We start from the raw sequence: 19058 nt of genomic DNA, 5'->3' as shown, positions 1-19058 counted from the left end.
TTTTGTGTAATAACTTTATGTAAAGTTGCTTTAATAGGTCGATGTCTGGTTCCTATCACCACCACTGTGAACAATTCTGACTCAGTTTTTCTAGAAGAGAGCGTTTCACACCAAACCACTCTGAATGACTTTGTTTACATCTTAAGCAGTTAATTATGCAGACATTTTGAAATATTGGTGGAATTTCCCTTAATAATTGTAATAATGATTATGGAAATAATGCAGATAATGTAGGTTGTTTTAGGAAACAACAGAAGTTACCAGCCAACAGCTTAAGAATAGATAAAACTACATAAAAATGACCTAAAACAAGTCTAGAAATGAGCTGAACAGTCTTAGAATCTTATAAAAATCTCAAATTTGGAAATATTAGATGTAATTGAATAGATTTAAGGTGATTTTTTTGGCCAAAATATTGTCGCTGTCAAAAACCAAACCACTCCAAAATGGTAACTTTACAGGAAAAGGGAAAATCATTCTTAATTAGTAATGAAAGTTAATCTAAAAATTATTTTCCAAGTAATTTTGCATCATATCTATCATTCAGTTCATCATGAAATGCGAATGGTTACTGGAGTTTTTAAACTATGCAAAAAAAGTAAAAGTTTTTGTGCATCAGTGATGATACGACTTTTTGCAGTGTAATTTTTTTTGCTTTAAAAACAACAGAAAAGCTGCTCTAAAGATCATCAAACAAAAAATGATGTTTGTCTTTGCAGTGAGGAATCTAAAGTTGACAGAGCAGAGGTGTGTGTGTGTGTGTGTGTGTTTCTGTGTGTGTGTTTGTGTGTGTGTGTGTTAAGGCCTGCTGGACAGATGGCCCGGTGACACTGGCCGCCACACCAGCTGGCACACCCATAACCCCCCCATCCTCACCCTCACTCAGCCCCACTCCACACCCAACAGGGGGGCTGGGGGGCTTGATTAGGCAGGATTAATGACGAGCCGCGAGTGCGCGTGCTAGCTGACTGTATTTGCTGTTAAACTTTGCTGCTGCTGCTCAGAGCGGCCCATTCTGATGGTAATGTGGGATCCTCCTGACACACCGACGAATCCCCCCGAGGAGCGGCTCAGTGCGAGGACAGAGAGCCAGCTGACGACTTGCCTGTGCATCACTTTCGAGACATTAAAGCATGTAAGTGGCTATTCAAGCTACACTGAGGATGAGTTAAGGCTCTTTGTAAGTCAGTTCCATAAGCCAGTCAAAAATGCTAATGATGCTAACAGTGAATGAAAGCAAACCGATACCAATTAGCATCGGTGCCAGTGACATTACCAGCACTGTATGCTATGTTAGCATGTTTAATCTTCTAAAAGGCCCATTTCATTCTTATTTTCCTTCCTTTTTGAAATAAAAGAGCTTGCAAACTGGTCAAATTACACGTTTTGTTTACTTTTTTTAATTAAAAATAATTGAACGCATGCTCTATGGGGACAGACTTAAATATGGCAAATTTTAGTGCACAATAAACTTAATATGTTAACAAAAAAAACATGAAGTATAAAATGTGCCATAACTTTTGCACAGGCCACATTTTAGTTACTTTATATTTGTTTCATTTTCCCCCAAAAATATTACATTCAGGAAATTAAATTGTAATTGTGCATTAAAATGAGCGTACACTTTATTTTCACAAAACATGCAATTTTGACTAGGGGTGCCCAAACTTTTGCACACGACTGTAGTATGTGCCAAAACGTACATTCATTCCATTATATGTGGCCCGAATATGGAAATTAACAGCCCATTTTGAATTCACTGTTGTGATGTCACACATTTACATATATCTGCCTATTTAGCCTACTGCAGTTTAGCCCCGCCCACTCACACTGACGTTATAAGGAGTGCTGCTTTTGGAACGTTCAATACAGGTCAGCCAATCAGAACACAGATCAGTGGTAGTAGCACTTGTCTTGATATTGACAGGCGACAGGAACATAGTGCCATCATCTTTATCTTTATTTACCATTTTTGGTAAACATTGTAAAGCTGAACTGAGATCAGTGCTATTAAAGGAAGCTCTCTGTGTTGGTCACGTCTATCAAAACAAACAGAAACACCTCCAGCGCTAAATGAATGTGGATGCGTCCGCCAGCAAATGTACTTTGTGGCTTTCACTCCAAACGGATTAGTCCACTCGAGAGAGGTTCCACAGGGGTTAATACTAAGCCCAATTCAAAAATACAGGAACCAGGAGGGTCCAATTTAAAAAATCCCCAGGGGCTGATGGGGGGCTGAGGAGGGGGACTGGGTCTTAAGTTCCAGAAGCAGCTCTGTCAAAACCTTGGCATAGTGCAGAGTCAATTAGAAACGCTACATTCTGGATCCACATGCCACCCCAACCCCAACCTCCCCCTTTTCCCTTTTTTCTTATGAGATCAATGGTGTTTTGCATTTAGTAATGATGTTGGAATACTCCCCTCTTAGCTTTACCCCAAATCAGCACACGTCTAAATTTTGCTTCCTTAGTTTCTGTAAGGCTAATGCAGCTAACCAGTGAGTTAGCAATGCCTAAATCATCATACACTTTAGTTTCTATAAGGCTAATGCAGCTAACCAGTGAGGTAGCATGCCTAAATCATCATACAGTTTGTGTGGAGTTGATAGGTGGTCTTAAATAAACTTGCTTATGTGGTTTGTGCCATTCTATGACATCCTGTTATTTATAAAAGTAGAAATTGCATAGCTAAAAACAGCATCAACAGGCATTATGAAGCCTGAATTTCCGTAATTTCGATAATTCATCTGTAGTTCTGCCCATTTTTATAGACAAAAGTGTCAGAAAACTCATAAGCAAGCCTACTGGAGACAGTGTTTGCAAAATGCTAACCCGGTGACTATAAGCTTCTATTACTTGTTAGCTACATTAGCCTTATAGCTCCAGTGCAAAACTAAAGAAGCAAACCTCAGACACCAAAATCTCTTCCCTGATCACCTACATTTAGAGAAAAACTACATTTTAAGAAATTTGATTTCTTACCAAACTATTCCTTTAATCAGGAGCTCTTGGCTAAGCTTAAAGCACAAAAGTGGCAGTGTTGGTGTTGGGAGGGAGCAGAGGAGCGGAGGAGCGGAGGAGCGGAGGTGGACGGGTGCTATTTGAGAGGACAGGCCGGGGCGCAGGTTGGCACGCTGGCAGCCGGCTGGAGAGCGGCGGCTAATTGCGCCTCCACCTGGAGCGGAGCACACGCGGACGCCGGCGTGTAATTGGTGCGGAGCGGCCGGGCCGAGTGACAGCATCCCGCTATTGTCACCTGACAGGCTATCACTCAAAGCTACCCCCGCGCGCACGGCAACCTCGCTCGCTCCTCTTTTCTCTCTCAAACACTCTCTCTCTCTCTCTTTGTCATTCACACACACACACGCTCAATCAGTCCTCCCCAAACCCATCACTGTCACATCACTTAAAGACAAAGAGAGCCTTTGTTTCTGACAGGACTGTGGGATGTAATGACAATGTTTCCATGTGCTGTGTCTGTGTTGTGTGTGTAGGTGCTCGTCTCTCACTCCGAGCATGATAACGCTCTGAGCGGCTTTCATTTAAAGCTGCCTGAACTGATTCAGCTTGTTTTCTAGCTAAACTGCTGTCTACAAAAGCTGGAGCGCTTCAGAAAACCTAGCCTGATAATGCACTTAACCCTTGTGTGGTGTTCAGGTCTGTGGGACCCATTTGAAACAGTTACCAAGGGAAAGAAATTATGTGATTTATTATTATTTCTTGGTCTTTGCTCATTTTCTGTGAAGAACATATAAAATAACACATTTTCAGTGTCTTCACTCTGTATATCCCCCACACACATGTGGTGTTGGGTGAACCCACGGGGAGTAAAAGTGTGGATGTGCTGTGTCCTTCACTCTGTTCTCCTCCTACATGGCCTGCTGTTAGTGTGTGTGTGTGTGTGTGTGTGTGTGAGGGTGGACAACATAGACAGGCTGCTGACTGGCTACAGCTGCTAAAGGAGAACCCTACACTGGCCACTTGTAGTATTTTAAACAACTGGTATTTTTACATATACTGTTGCTGTATTGATTTAAAACAATAATGTGGTGGGTCCAGCAGACCACTGAGTAACAAACACATCAACACCACACAAGGGTTAAAGGGTCTATAATCTACATTTTTCTCGTATTTTACATCCTCCACTTGAGGTCCACTTTCGGTGTTTGTGTTTTATAATAAAACAAGTCATAGTTCATTTGTTCATGACCATTTTATAAATTTAACAGGCTGTTTTTTTGTTACTGCGCCTTTAAGACTGATATATGTAAATGACTTCTGTTCTGATTGGCTGCCTCATTCGAAAAGCAGTCTGGCCTGAAACGCCAAGTAAATGGGTGGGGCTAAACTGATGTAGGCTGAATGAGGAGGTATATGTAAATGCATTGGTTTTGTGACATCACAAAAACAATCAATTCAGAATAGGCTGTTTTCTGTTTTAGGCTTACTTTCCGATATATACCACATGGACTGAGGAACAAACGGAAACTTTAACAATGGTGACGTCAAACCTGAAAACTAAAAAAACAGAGAAAATGTAGTTTTTTTCCGTGGTTATGGGCTCTTTAAAGTTCCTGTTTGTATTCATTAGCAGTCACTGGATGAGGCCGTCTGTAACTGCGCCTGCCTCGCTGTGAGAGCGGCCAGGTTTTTCCGTCCAAAACGCTCCAGAATGTCACGCCCATCTTCCAGCACCTTCCCCGAGTTCCTTTCATTCGCATTATATAACTTCCACGCTTTGAAAAACACGCCCTTATTTTATCTTCTCTCCCGCTTTCGAGCCAAAGTGTCGGCGGCACACAGACGACACGGAGGACAGAGCAGAGAGAGGGAGAGAGAGACAGGTGTATATAGAGTGTGATAGTGATGGAGAGAGGAAAAGAGTGAGAGACACAGAAAGAGGAAAAGAGAGACAGAGAGACATCTATAGAGTGAGATAGTGAGAGAGAGAAAGAAAGAAAAAGAGAGACAGAGGTGTATATATAGAGAATGAAATAGTAAGGGAGAGAGAGGTAAAGAGAGAGGAAAAGAGAGAGAGATACAGGTCTACATAGAGAGTGAGATGGTGAGGGAGAGAGAGAGGAAAAGAATGAGTGAGGAAAAGAGAAAGAGAGACATGTGGACATATAGAGAGTGAGATAGTGAGGGATATAGAAAAAGAGAGAGAGGAAAAGATAGAGAGACAGGTGTATACAGAGAGAGTGAGATACTTAAGGAGAGAGGTAAAGAGAGAGAGAGAGGAAGAGAGAGACAGGTGAGTGTATATATATATATATATATATATATAGAGAGAGAGAGAGAGAGAGAGAGAGAGACTAAGATAGTAAGGGAGAGAAGAAAAGAAAGACAAAGAGGTAAAGAGGGAGAGTATATAATGAATATGTTTTGTTTGCCTGCTTATTATTATTATTTACATATTTTATTGCTATGATTATTAATATTATCACAGTTACTGTTATTTTACTGGTAAGTTCAGTTTTAAACTGTAATATTCTTTAATTCTTTGACAACAGTGTACTTAATACAGTCATATACATAAAGAGTTGAACTGAGAGAGAGAGAGAGAGAGAGGGAGAGAGGGAGGGAGGTGGGGGGAGGAGTGCAGTAATTTGGTAATGGGTATCACAGGACTGGACTGTGAATAAACTGCTCTGGAGGGATCGAGGGGCCTGAACACGCTGCCAAAACAATCCGTCCCAGCAAAACACCACCACTGCTCTTCAGAGAGAATTACAGAGAGAGAGAGAGAGAGAGATGGAGGGAGGGAGAGAGAAGAGAGATAGAGAGAGCGAGTGGGGATAAAAAAAAGGATACTGACTGTGACAGAGAATGAGAGAGAGACTGAGAGAAAAAAGTGGAGAAAAGGGAGTGAGAAAGAAAAGAAAGAAGGGTGAGAGGAAGAGAAAGATACAGAGAGAGAGAGAAAGTTAGAAAAGGAAAGGGAGAAAGAGCGAGGCAGAGAGAAAGAAAGAGGAGGAGGGAGAAAGAGAAAGCGAGAGAGGAGAGAAAAAAGGGATGAGGAAAGAGGAGGAGGAAGAGAAAGAGAGAGCAAGAGAGGTGGAAGCAGTCAGAGGAAAAGAGGGAGGAGGAGAGGTAGAGAGAGATAAGGGGACAGAAATATAAAGAATGGGAGAGAGAGAGAGACGGAAGAGAGAAAGAGAGAGCAATCAGAGATACAGAGAGGAAGGGATCGGGGGAGAGAGAGAGAGAAAAGAAGGACAGAGATGTAAAGAGAAAGAGTAGAGAGATGAAAGAGTGAAAGAATGAGAGAGAGAGAGAGAGAGAGAGAGAGCAGTACATCAGAGCAGTAGAGTTTAGCTGTGGATCCCAGCTGAGAGCAGGCTGTATTTATGTGTGAGAGGATTGTGAGCGGGCGAGTTAGAGAGTTTGATAGACAGAGACAGACAGGTGCAGAGAGAGACATGAGGGAGAGGGAGAGAGAGAGAGAGAGAGAGTGTTTTCTAATCATGCAGTCTGTATGAAAAGCGCTCTGTACGTGTGTGTGTGTGTGTGTGTGTGTGTGTGTGTGTGTCTGTGTGTGTGTGTGTTACCTGTCGCAGTGGTTGCACTTGAAGGGTTTGGCGCCGGTGTGTTTGCGGTAGTGCCTAGTCAGCTCGTCGCTGCGGGCGAAACGCCACTCACAGCCTTCCCAGGAGCATTTATACGGCTTCTCACCTGCACACACACACACACACACACACACACACACACACACACAAACACACACACACACACACACATCTTCAGCACGTCTGTCTCAGCTCAGATGACTGAAAACACAGGTTCTAATGAGGAACATGCAACATGGCTCCACTGCATTCAAATACATACTAAAATCAGCCTCTGTTATAACATAGTTATTATATTTATTACACTCCAATCTCTCTTCTCCTTCACTGTCTCTCTCCCTCTATCTCAATCTATCTTTCACTGATCACCTGTGTCTTCTCTCTGTCTCTCTCTCTCTCTCTCTTTCTCTCCTTATGTCACTCTCTCTCTCACTACATACCCACAACTCACTCTCCACAACTCACTCTCTCTCTTGCTCTCTCTCCCTTTCTCCTTCTCTGTCATAACTCTCTCTTTTTCTCTTTCTCTCTCCCACTCTCCCTTTCTCCTTCTCTCTCTCCCTTTCTCCCTCCCTCTCTCTCTGTTCTCTTTTTCTCTTTCTATCTATCTCACTCTCTCATCTCTCTTTTTGTCTTTCTGTCCCTCACTCTCCCTTTCTCTCTCTCACCTTTTCTCTCTCTCTCTCCTTTTCATCTTTCTCTCTTTGGCTATCTCCCTTTCTCCCCCGTCTTTAGTTTCCCTCTTTCTCCTTCTATCTCTCCCTTTCTTTTCTCTCTCTCCTGCATTCGTTATTTTTCTCTCTTCTCTTTCTTTATTTCTCTCCTTTTCTCCTTCCCCACCCTCTCTTTCTCTGCAGTCTCTCTTTTTCTATTTCTCACATTCTCTATCTTGCTATTCGTCCCCAACTCATTCTCCGCAACTCACTCTCTCTTTTGCTCTCTCTCTCATTTTCTCCTTCTCTCTCATATATTTCTTTTTTTTAATTTTTCTCTCCCATCCTCTCTTTCTCCTTCTCACTCTCCCTTTCTCCCTACCTCTCTCTCCTGTCTTTTTCTCTCTCTCTCTCTGTCCTCCCTTTCTGTCCCTCACTCTCCCTTTCTCTCTCTCACACCTTTTCTCTCTCTCTCTCTCTCTCCCTTTTGCCTTTTTCTCATTTCCTTTCTTTTTGTCTATCTCCCTTTCTCCCCCTTCTTTAGTCTCCCTTTTTCTCCTATCTCTCCGTTTCTTTTTCTCACTCTCCCACCTTTGTTCTTTCTTTCTCTCACCTTCCCTTTCTCTTCTATTTTCTCTTTCTTTCTCTCCTTTTCTCCCTCTCTCTCTCTCTCTCTCTCTCTCTCTCTCTGTTTCTGTCTCTTGCTGACACTCAATGAAGCTGAAATTCAGGGCAATTCTCCTCCGTTTTCACCCAATTCTGTTTTAAAAAAATTAATTAATTAGACCGAGCTGCCTAAAGGAACTCATTCACCGCGACCACATTAATTCATAATCCAGAGTCACGTTTCCAAAAACACAAAAAAACACTTCCATTAAGTGTTCCCTCACCCCCCGCCGAGCGACGTGAATTTCAGATGAAGTTAAAGCAGATGGTAGAGGAGAACCCTATTGTTCAACAGGCTGTAGTTTTTATCTATCAGCCTTAAAGGGATGGGGAGGAGTGGCGGAGGGAGGGGGGGTCCTCCGTGGTCACGGTTCTACCCCAGCCTCAAGCTACCTTTCCTGGGGAGCAGATGCTAGGATCTGGCTGTAGGCCTCCAGGCCTGGAGGAGGAACCGGAGGGGTGTCGGCGGCGCTGATTCAGATCCAGGGGTGGTAAGGATAATTGGGGTCTTAATGACGCTTAATGGGGAGTAATACCGCACTCAAAGTCAGCCAGCTGCCAGCGTCGGCACTCCTAGCCTCGTCCACCAATCTTCCTAACTAGACTAAAGTGCCGTTTAAAGTGAGATTCAGGCCGCTCGATCGGAAAAGCGCGCTTCTCCAAATTGCAGGCGATGGTACAGTAGAGGAATGGCCTGATGTCTGTGGTACTGGTATAATGGCCTGAGGACGCTGACTCGCGCTGACTAATAAAGACGGGTAGTGACCAAAAAGCCTGTCTGGAAGGGATTAGCAATTAGATGACTTATTTTTTTCTCCATATGTTAAAAGAGGAATGGACGGAATTCTTGCATAGAATGATGACTGGGGCCAAAAATGGAGGGATAGATTTCAGCCTTTGAAATTGTTTTAAGGTGTGTGGTGTATACAGCCTGTTAAAAGTTAGGACACACCTGATCGTGCTTATGCTTAAAAGTTTGAAACTTGTTTCAAATACAAATATCACTGTTGTTGGAAGAAAACCTGGTATCTTCAAAATGGTAACTTTACAGGAGAAGGAAAAAACATACTTTACTTTTAATGTAAGTCAATGGAACCAGACTTTTTTCCAAGTCATTTTGCACCGTTTCTTTTGGTCCATTCTTCATGAAATTTACACACAATATAAGGGGGAACAGGTATTTTCAAATTATGTCAAAAACTGAAAAACGACAAAAATGGAGATGCGAGGTTTTCTTCCGACAGCAGCGATATATTTATATACAAAATGTCAAAAAATCAAAATAAACTACTTTGAAGCAAATAATTTCCCTGCAAAATTTACAGTTGGTTAGATTTGGAAGCACAATCATTATTTTATCATAATTATTTCTTGTTAGAACTTATGGAATGACTGTAATCATCAATAAATTTCAGCCAATCAGATGTGTTGTGATGAAAAAGGGCAGGGTCTAATAGCCCCATTTAGTCCTGTTCAGCTGTATTTAGGCCAATATTTATGACTGGAGTAGTTTCTTATGAACCATCACATAAGTTTAATGCCTGTTATGATTGTTAAATAGTAAAAAAGTAAAAAAGAAAACCAAGGTGTGTCCAAACTTTACATTTTTACATTTCTATAGATAATAGTATATCATGCACATCAAATGCAATATGTCGCTGTTGTCGGAACAAAACCTCACATCTCCAAAATAATAACTGTACAATAGAAGAAAAAAAACATGCTTTACTTTCAGTGTTATTCTATGGAACCAAAATTTTTTCCAAGTCATTTTGGGCCCTTTTTTTTGGGTCAATTCATCATGAAATTTACATACAATGTAAAGAAGAACAGGCATTTTCAAATTATGTCAAAAACTAAAAATGACAAAAATGGAGATGTTTTGTCCCGACAACAGCGATATATAAACATTGCAAAATATTTGGCTGCAATTTTTTCGCATCAAAACTAAACACCGGATGCAAGATGATTTCTGCTTTGCAACCAGCCAATAAACTTACAGAAGACAGCATGACGTAAACGTAACGTGAAACTCAAACTTCATGCTGCGGCTTTGTTTTAAACATCGCACCACTTTACCTAAAATATGAACATACATCATCTAGAAGATGAAGAATATTTAAATCCTTCATTTCATCAAGCATGTGTTTGGTTTCAGCGTCGATCCAAAAGTGTTTTGCTGCATCTCACGGCAACGCTGCTCGCTTACTTCCGGTACCGCAGTCTGTTTTTGCACATGTGCAGACTGAGCAATCCGAAAGAAATCAGAGTAAGAGTCCACATGCACTGAGAAATCTGATTACTGAGCTAAAATCCTGCCTCTTCATTAGATTTCTTCATTGGATTTCTAGACCTTAATCCGATGTTAAAAAATCAGAGTGTGCTGTTTACATGACCATTTGAATAATCAGATAACTGCAGAAATCTGATTATGATCGGATTATTGAGTGCATGTAAATGCACTCATTGTTGAAGTCTGGGTGAACCCAGTACGATACAACAGAAAATAAAGGAGTACACAATAGCCTCCTGACTTTTTCCACCTTACACTGCTCAAGCTCTCCTCTGATAATCATCCATATTTACTGCTGATGTTTGCGTGGCTTCACGCTGCAAGTGGTCACATACCGAGGCACGGAATAACGTTTTTTTCAACCACAACATGTAAACGCAGCAGACGCTTCCATTACTTGTTAGCTACATTTACCTTGTAGCTCAACTAATGAAGCAAACTTCAGAGACCGAGCATGTCTTGGCTGGTCGACTCCAGGGAAAAAAGTCTTAACGTGATCTTTGGCTGAACCATGACTTGTTGGCACCAAGACATGCGGAGGATGTCTGGTATGTCTGGGAAGCCCTCAAATTTGTGTACTTGTTTATTTGGTCAAGAGAACATTTCTCATTTTTAATATGATGCAATGCGAGGTAAAAAAAGGCCAAGGTTTACATAATCTGCAGGAATACTGTGGATTTGCTGGTCTTCCAGTCATGGAAGCCTGTGATGATGAAACGAAATGTAAAGGATGACACAGCACGGATGACAAAGGCAAGCCGTGTGATGTAACTCCTACCATCCTTTCCTTTGCTTCCCTCGGTCCATGTTTCTCTTTGAGGATTACGGACGACAAAGGGAGAAGACCACACTTCCATTATTTCGACTAAACTGCTTGCACTTGTTCTTTCGCTCCTCAGAGAACAGCGCATGCAATAAACAGGACGTCGTTTTGACTGTTCCGCACAGGCACAGCGATAGCAGGTCTGAGTGTCGTCTCCTGCTTTGTGCTTTTATTGGATTTGCTCGTCCTTGAGCCTCCCTGCTTTATGAAATCAGGGGTAAATAATATCCCCAACGTGTACTCTTATATCCACGCAAATGGGCGGAACAGGACAGGAACCCTCCCTTGCTCTGTCATTTGCAAAGTGGTGGGGCCGCAGGTGTGAGACAGCAAACGTTTCACACTGCACTCTGGGTAATTGGCCAGAGACCCCCCCCCGCACAGCACCCGCCTATTCCATGCACCCTCTCCCTCCTTCTGTCATGGCCCTTTCTCTCCTCTCTCCCTCTTTTAGACAGGCAGGCTTGGACCTGCAACCACGGCAACTGCAACGCCAGCCAATTATAACTTGGGGAGGCACGGATGCATGATGGAGTCGCCTAGCAACCGGTCAGAGAGAGACAGCGAGCGAGAGACAGAGAGAGAAAGTAAGGGTGCAGTTGCAGTATGCAACGGAGGGACACTCTGCAGCACCAGCCAATTATTGTTCGCTTTAGATGAGAGTGATGTAGTTGCCTGGCAACTCAAACCTACAGAGGGGAGTGGGGGTGGGCCGCTGGACCCTTGGCTGGAGGACGAGTGCTGGTTGGATTGGCACACTGTAGCCGTTAACTGGTGTCCAGAGCTGCAAATAATCAGCCTATTAGTGCCTTTCTTCTGTCCCTGATAACGGTTTCCTAGCAACTTACCCCCCTCCTAATCAACAGCCCCCCGCTGCACTCCCACCAGTGGCCTAGGTGCATATGCCACAGTTAATTACATTGCTTCAGTCAACTGGAGATAGAGAGAGTGAGCTACTATGATCTCTGAGGTTTGAATTTCAGTCGCGATCCAATTACAGGGCCTGCTTTTCCTGCTCTCTCGTGGTTTGTCCAGCGCGTGTTGCTTTTCAGAACTATGTCTCAGACCCCCTCTTCCCCTCGTATTGTATTCGAGGAGATAAATCACTAACTTTGCATTGTAGCATTGTTGACAAAGCCAAGACAGGGCCTTCGTGATCTCCGAGTAAGCTCCCCTGCAGTAAGTCTTGCAGTAATCTTAATCTCTCTGTGTCAGTAATCTATTGAAATAATAACCGAAGAAAGAGGATTAAGCTAATTACATCACGGAATCCGGCTTGTAATGAACATATCGGGTGCTGAGCTAGCACGCAGCAGTGTGTCTTCAGGCTTTTTAATTTCTCTCTTTCTTTCCCCCCCGTCATTATTTTTTTTCCACTTTCTCTCTCACTCTTCAAAAGCAAGAGTGCTGCCCGTGCACTAGCATCAGTGTGAGAGTGATTAGCATCGCTACCGCTCGCGGGAACCTGCCGAGTCAACAGCGGGCCTCAGGAGCCAGATTAGCTGCAGCGAGGCCATCATCGCAGCAGGACTCAGGGCTACGATGGAGCGCCACTCACTCTCAGGGTTCAGCAAGAGGGCAGGGGCAGCGGCTCCAGAGGTGGACGTGGCTGAATTAGCCAAGAAATGAGATTTAGTGCAGCCGCTCTATCAATCATCTTGCAATTACTGACCACGCTGACAGGTTTTGAATGGTGCTGCTGTTGGAGACTGAGGTGGGAGAAGACTGTAGTATTCTGAGCAGTGTTGCTAAGATACACCTTGCTGCATCAAATCTGTGAGGGCCTACACTGTTGTACACCTGATTTAGCATGTATTTCTTCATTACCAAAGTTTGTCACTTGTAACCAGGGGAACGGAGCTTGGCATTCCTAATAGAAGCCAATAAAATTGACCCAAACTCATGATTTGCACTTAGCAGACACTGCTATCCAGGGTAACGTACAAAAGTAGGTGAACATTACATTAGAAGTCAAGGACTCTTATCGCTATAGCAGTGGCATTTCGGCCTGGAAGGGGAATCAAACCTTAAATCTTTCGTATGCAGGGCAGCTGTGTTATCTACTATGCTTTTTTAGCATTGCCTGATTCAAGAGAAAGGTCAGTCTCACCTGTGTGCGTCCTCTGGTGTGCCTTCAAGTGGGAGCTCTTTGTGTAAACCTTCCTGCAGCCATTGAACTGGCAGCGATGGACCCTCTTCTTGTTCTCCGGAATGTCGCTGACCCCCACCGACCCCACGCCTCCCTCTCCATCACTCTGTGCACCCCGGCTAGGCGGTGAGGGTAGCGAGTGTGTCGCCACTAACTTAGCTGCACCCAAACCCACTTTCTTGGCCACCAGCTTGAGCGTGAGTGTGCCGTCGGCTGTGGCGCTCAGAGTCTGCGTGGGCTTGACCAGGTGCCGACCCAGCTCGGGGGAGGAGGGTGGTGTGAGGGAGGTGACGGCACTCAGCTGTGCTGGATTCACACCCCCATTACCTTCTTTACCCCCTGCGTCTGCTGGCTTTCCACTGGCTGGGGCGTGGAGGCTCTTGGGTAGGGACACAAGCAGAGGTGGTGGTGGACTAGGCTGGTCAGCTAGGCTGGGCAGCAGAGGGTCCATCAGGTCCTCATCACTGTCCCTTTTCATGAATGCTGGCGTCAGGAGGCAGTCCAGCTCCTCATCAAAGAGGTCAGAGAACCTCTTGGGCTCTGTCTGAAGGTACCGCTCCAGCTCCAGACACGTCTGCAGGGAAGAGAAGGGGGTATACGGTCAAACAAAGGTAACTGTAGTGACCAGGAATGTCAATCTCCAACCTCACAATGATTCAAACATTTAATGAAATCTCAAATTTCACCAAGATTTGATTTGTTTTGGTTCGATTCAAAATTAATTTTAAAGATACACTGAATACACACCAGACATTGCGTTCTCACATTTTTTACATTTGAAAATAGGCAAAGAATTTTAGTTTGGCCACATGAGCACATGCGTTACTGAACACTGTCAAAACAGATTATAATGGTTTTGAACATTCCAGTATTGATTCACTTAAATTGCCACCTTCAGATCGATGGATTATGATGCACTGATGCATTTTTACACCCCTACACTCTGAAAAGGTGCTACAGAGTGGCTCTTTGAGCGACATCATAGAACAGGTGTACCCAATCCTGGTCCTGCAGATCTACCACCCTGCAAAGTTAAGCTCCAGCCCTATTCTAACACACCTTATCCAGGAAATGAAGACTTTAAAGAGGCTTCTGCATATTAGAGCCAAGGGTTTTGGATCTGTACTGTCCAGTGGGTAGATCTCCAGGACCAGGACTGGGCATCCCTGCCACTGAAGAGCCAATTTTGGTTCTCCAAAAATCGTTCAAAGGACGATTCTTTAGAGAACCATTTTTGTAAATGAGATGTGTCAATGTGAAGAACATTTTTTAAGAACATTTACTTTATGCTCAAATAGTTTTCAAACCTGGTTCCTTATGGGACCAAAAGAGGTTATTCTATGGCATCATTCAAAGAAGCCTCTCTGTGACATTTACATTGCAATTCCTGATAAACGGATGGAATAATCCAGTGATTCCCAGCTCCGGTCCTATGTACCCACTGTGTTGCATGGTTTCAAGTATTCTGAACCCCAGCACATCAGCTAATTATCAAACCCTCAGGTGTTAGATCAGGTGATTTGGAGTAGAGGACTGTTTAAACAGTGCAGGGCAGTGGGTCCACATGGCTTGAGTTGAAAGACAGATTGTTTAAAGGTGAGGGATTCTTATGCCACACCTGATTGTTTGCTTGTTAAGTGACTGAGCTCATTTTGGAACACAACACTAGACAAGAAAAAAAAAACTTGGCTGGCTTTAAACATCACCTGTTAGTTTGCTTTAAAGATGATACCTATTTGCCAATTGTCAAACAATTTGCCATCCTAATCCTGCCTGTGGATGTGTGGGAGAGCAGTGGAAGCCAAAGCTGTAGGCCAGAGTCAATGGATACGTCGCATAATAGTGTAAAGAAGTATTGGCAGCCACAGCTGAAGCCGCTGTAAAACCGCCTGGCACATTAACACCTTGCCTGTCAAACTAGCTTGCGCCAGTGCAGTCGGCTTCACTGGGAGTGTCAACAAGCACACCTGCTGCAGAGAGGTCAGCGCAGTGAATGATCGATCACACCTGCGGGGTGACTTCTACCGAGCCGCGACCCACTCTGCCCTCGCCGCGTCTCTCTGGGAGGGAAATAAAACATCCCAGGAATTTTCATTACTCTCGCTAAGAGCTAAGGTGAGGTATTTACCCATGCAGGTTATGCTTTTGTCGGATGGTCTGCTCGCTCCACGCTATTGCACTGGAAACGAGCTCCTTGCTTAAGAAAATAAACCTTTAGCCTTCCTTTGTGCAGGGGGATTCATTAAAGTGAGAAATAACTCAGTGGAGAGAGAGCAAAAGAGGGTGAGAGAGAGTTAGAGAGAGTTAGAGAGAGTTAGAGAGAGCGAGAGCGTCTATGGCTCACTGACTGCCTACTCAGCAGTTTCTTTTCTAACGGTCTAACAATATTGTTCTCCAGTCACAGTGGCCAGTTTGGATATTAAAGTGTTCCGTTCCGCATGTTGCAGTAAAAGCACTTTGGCAGCGGGGTCGCAGGAGCGCTGTGGGCTGGGGGGAACCCTTCTGGCTCATTCCTTTATGTCATCAGTGCAAATTACAGCAGTGGCAACTCCATTCTCTTAACTTCAGAAACATGACGGAACGCATCTACAGCTCACGCTCACGTTTCCTATTCTCTTCTATGAGTAAATAAGGGGCCTCTGCAAATTTTCCCTGGCGTCTGCAGTATGCCGATAAGCTTCGCTTTTCATTTCGTTAGAAAATGTATTTTTTTTTCCAACAGCTAAACATTTGCATATGAACATAAATCAAAGGGTTTTCTTCGAGGTGACTGTTTCAAACCAAACCCACTGATAAGCGCTGCTAAAATGTAATACATTGAAAAAAGTCTTTTGCACTGCAGACAGGAAGGCCTTTGGCTAGCCTCTTGTCCACACTATTGATAGGACTCAATATGTCTTTAAGTGACTCATTTTTGTAATGGAACATCAAACATGTATGGTGAAGAAAAAGACATCCTAAAGCACCGAATCCCTCTTAAACACAGAATCTCTTGCACAGCAGAAAAACAGCTATTGTTACTATTGAACTCTAACGTCTGTTTGGCTGGTTTAATTCAAACATAACCACGATATTTCTTCTGACACACTGCAGTTCAGGCTGCAGGGAGAGTCTGTGTTACACAAAGTCTTTGTACAAACAGATACCAGGCTTTCAGTTCGAGCTATAAATGTCGAATCTCAGTCAAAAAACAAGATAGTGCTGATTTCTGCTAGCACCTCTATGTGGTTTCTAATAGTATGGAAGCATTAAGCTATTGCTGGTGCAACATTTTGACTGTTCTACATTAAACCTGGCTACGTGAAGCTTGTAAAAGATGTAGCCTCCAACAGATATTAACCTATATTATACATCATATGTTGCAGCTTTACCTCTCTTATGAAATCGGTCCCACTGTTACTTCCTAATTATGATGGCAGTTAATACAATGTGTAAGGCCTTCAGTTCACCTCCTGAAGTCCTCATCAATGGGAAGGTTAAAAGAAATATTGTTATAATGTGACTATAACGTAGAATTAATACAATACTTCCAGTTTTACTTGCACTTGAGACAAAATACAACAAGAATGATGTAAAAATGTACAAGAATTCCATAAAAATGAACTAATTTTTCAGTTTCCAGCCTTCTCTAAAGGCCTAGAAGGCCCTGAAGTGCAAATAACCTAAACCTGTAATGTCCATCACCCAGGCCTGGCTTTGCCATGCATTCGTCTGACAATACACCCCCGCTCTATTTCACATGTAGGCCCTTTCTGACCGTATAACCATCCTGCAAATCATGAAACCACACAGCGATGTGCAGTGAAGCTCGCTCGTTTTGGGACGGCTGTACGAGGCTGTTTCAAACTACCTGGCAGGTGCATGAATTATCCATGCGAACTGAGGATAAGCAGTCTTTTATCTGTGTGTTACAGAGCGAGACGTTCTGCAGCAGACAGGAATTCTGTATTAGTGGAACTTTGCCTATGCATTTGCTAGGCCCTTATTGCACTCGCGGATGCTTCAAGGACGCAGGCGAGGCATCATTGATGAGAACACAGGGAGATGTGAATACTTGATACTGGAACAACTTCCTGTAACAAGCGATGCGGCCGAAAGACAAACCTGAGAACAGCATATATTTATCTGAGTGGCTCTGTGATGGGGATATTTTACAAATGAGGCTGGAGGCTAAGCCAAATGAGCTCTGCTTGGATTCTGTATGGATACTTTTGGACACTTTATATAGGTCTCATCTCTCTAACATGGGCACTTTAGACAGTCTGCAATGATCTAGTACTTCTTTGGTTACACATAGTGTTGTTCTGCACGTTATATTATCTGTTATTATCTGTATCTGTTATTATATGTGTGTTATCCACTTACACATTTTAAAATCTCATTGATGACCACCTAAATTTATTCTGTGTGTAAATTTTAGGGCTGACATTTTACTTTTGGCAGACGCTCTAATCCAGAGCATCTTACAATTTGGTTGTGTAAGGATTCTTATTGGTATAGCGCAGCGTGCTTGCCTAGGCAGGGGATCGAACTCAAGTCTGCAGTTGCCCCACTACACTATACCAATCAAAGCAATCTGACTTTCTTCCACGAATCATGAATCGTTTCACCCAATACAACTTTTGCCCCATCTCAAAAAAGTTATCAGAAGTTGGATCTGAACGTCTCCATGTGGAGACCAGAAACCTTCATTTGGGAAGGTACAAAATCTTAAGCCTTAAGTCTGAAACCTTAGACCGCTTGACCATTTTGGCAGTTGAAAAATCAATCTCTGGGCTGTTTTGTCCATTTTTTCACTGCTTGTTAATCAACTAACAATTCATTCTTTTATGGTACAGTAGAAGCCAATATCACCCTCAGTGCTTTGTGTGGTGCAATCTGTAAGAGCACTTTTGAGGATTTTAGTCATGGCCAATTCTGTCTGCTAGCTAGGTCTCCCCTATGGCATGATGCTACTAAGCTGGGAGGGAAAGAGCTTGCACATGCTTCCTCCTTTGCAGTTTGCTTTCAAACTGCCCCTAATGCATCACTGGACAGCCGTGTTTAGAGGAGAGTGGTAACGGCCAATTCTGTTACGTCAGCTAACAGATGCTGCCATTTGCTAGCATCACACTGACCAATGGGAGGACAGGGGGATCCGTCCTACCTATCCAGAGAGAGATAGGTCACTTCCAGCCATGGATGGCTGTGCCAACACCCGGGATTGAAGTTGCAACTGTAGGGCCGACACTTAGATGGTTGCACCACTCGAGAGCCCCTGTTTTTATTGACTAATTGTTGCAGCCTACTAAATAACCAGTTGCGTTGAAGTGACTGTGAGGTTTAAGTCTTATATAATAGTCTTGTAAATTCTGTAAATTTTGATGGATAGCTGGATGTAAGATGCTGTAATTTTATAATTTTCTTTAGGGTTTCTATCTATCTATCTATCTATGTATCTATCTATCTATCTATCTATCTGTGTGCACTCGCTGCTCGTCTTTGGCTGGACTGCTGCTAAAAGCATGCCCCTTGACTCTCCGCATCTAGCTGAGCAGCATCAATAATAGATGTGGACCCAGGGGGTTCATACGTGGCTCTAAAAAGCGATGTCAGACAAAGGGAGAAACAGAGAGAGGAACGAGAGAGAGCATCGCAAAACTGTTATTAGCGAATGCGGCTCGGGTCCAAAACTAGACACAAAGGGAAAATTACCGCCAATCTCCGAGTCAGTTCCTCTCTCTGTCTCCGCTCCCTGCGTGGATAATAAAGTCAGAACATTATCTAAACTAATGCGTTTATATCTCCGCCTGCATCTCGCAAAACTGTGGGATTTTTTTTTCTCTTCCCTCCCTCACCCCCTCTATTTTTGGGTTGAAACTATGATTTTTTTTCCCACATACAAATAGATTTTAATTAAAGCGCTT

The 19058-nt window shown here is 43.4% G+C and overlaps 1 protein-coding gene across 1 annotated transcript in view; it reads right to left on the bottom strand.

Annotated features, from left to right (window-relative positions):
- klf7b (Kruppel-like factor 7b) overlaps positions 1–19058 on the bottom strand; it is a 53644-nt gene that overhangs the window by 7534 nt on the left and 27052 nt on the right. Inside the window, exons 2-3 of the mRNA XM_036571691.1 lie at positions 13114–13726; positions 6551–6674 (exon numbers count right to left, since the gene is read on the bottom strand). Coding sequence (XP_036427584.1) covers positions 6551–6674; positions 13114–13726 — 737 coding nt within the window. The remainder of the gene's footprint in view (positions 1–6550; positions 6675–13113; positions 13727–19058) is intronic.

The sequence above is a fragment of the Colossoma macropomum genome, unplaced genomic scaffold, assembly GCF_904425465.1.
Source record: "Colossoma macropomum unplaced genomic scaffold, Colossoma_macropomum, whole genome shotgun sequence".
NCBI lineage: Eukaryota > Metazoa > Chordata > Actinopteri > Characiformes > Serrasalmidae > Colossoma > Colossoma macropomum.
The sequence above is the reverse complement of the archived record's forward strand: the minus strand, read 5'-3'. Positions and strand labels throughout refer to the sequence as shown.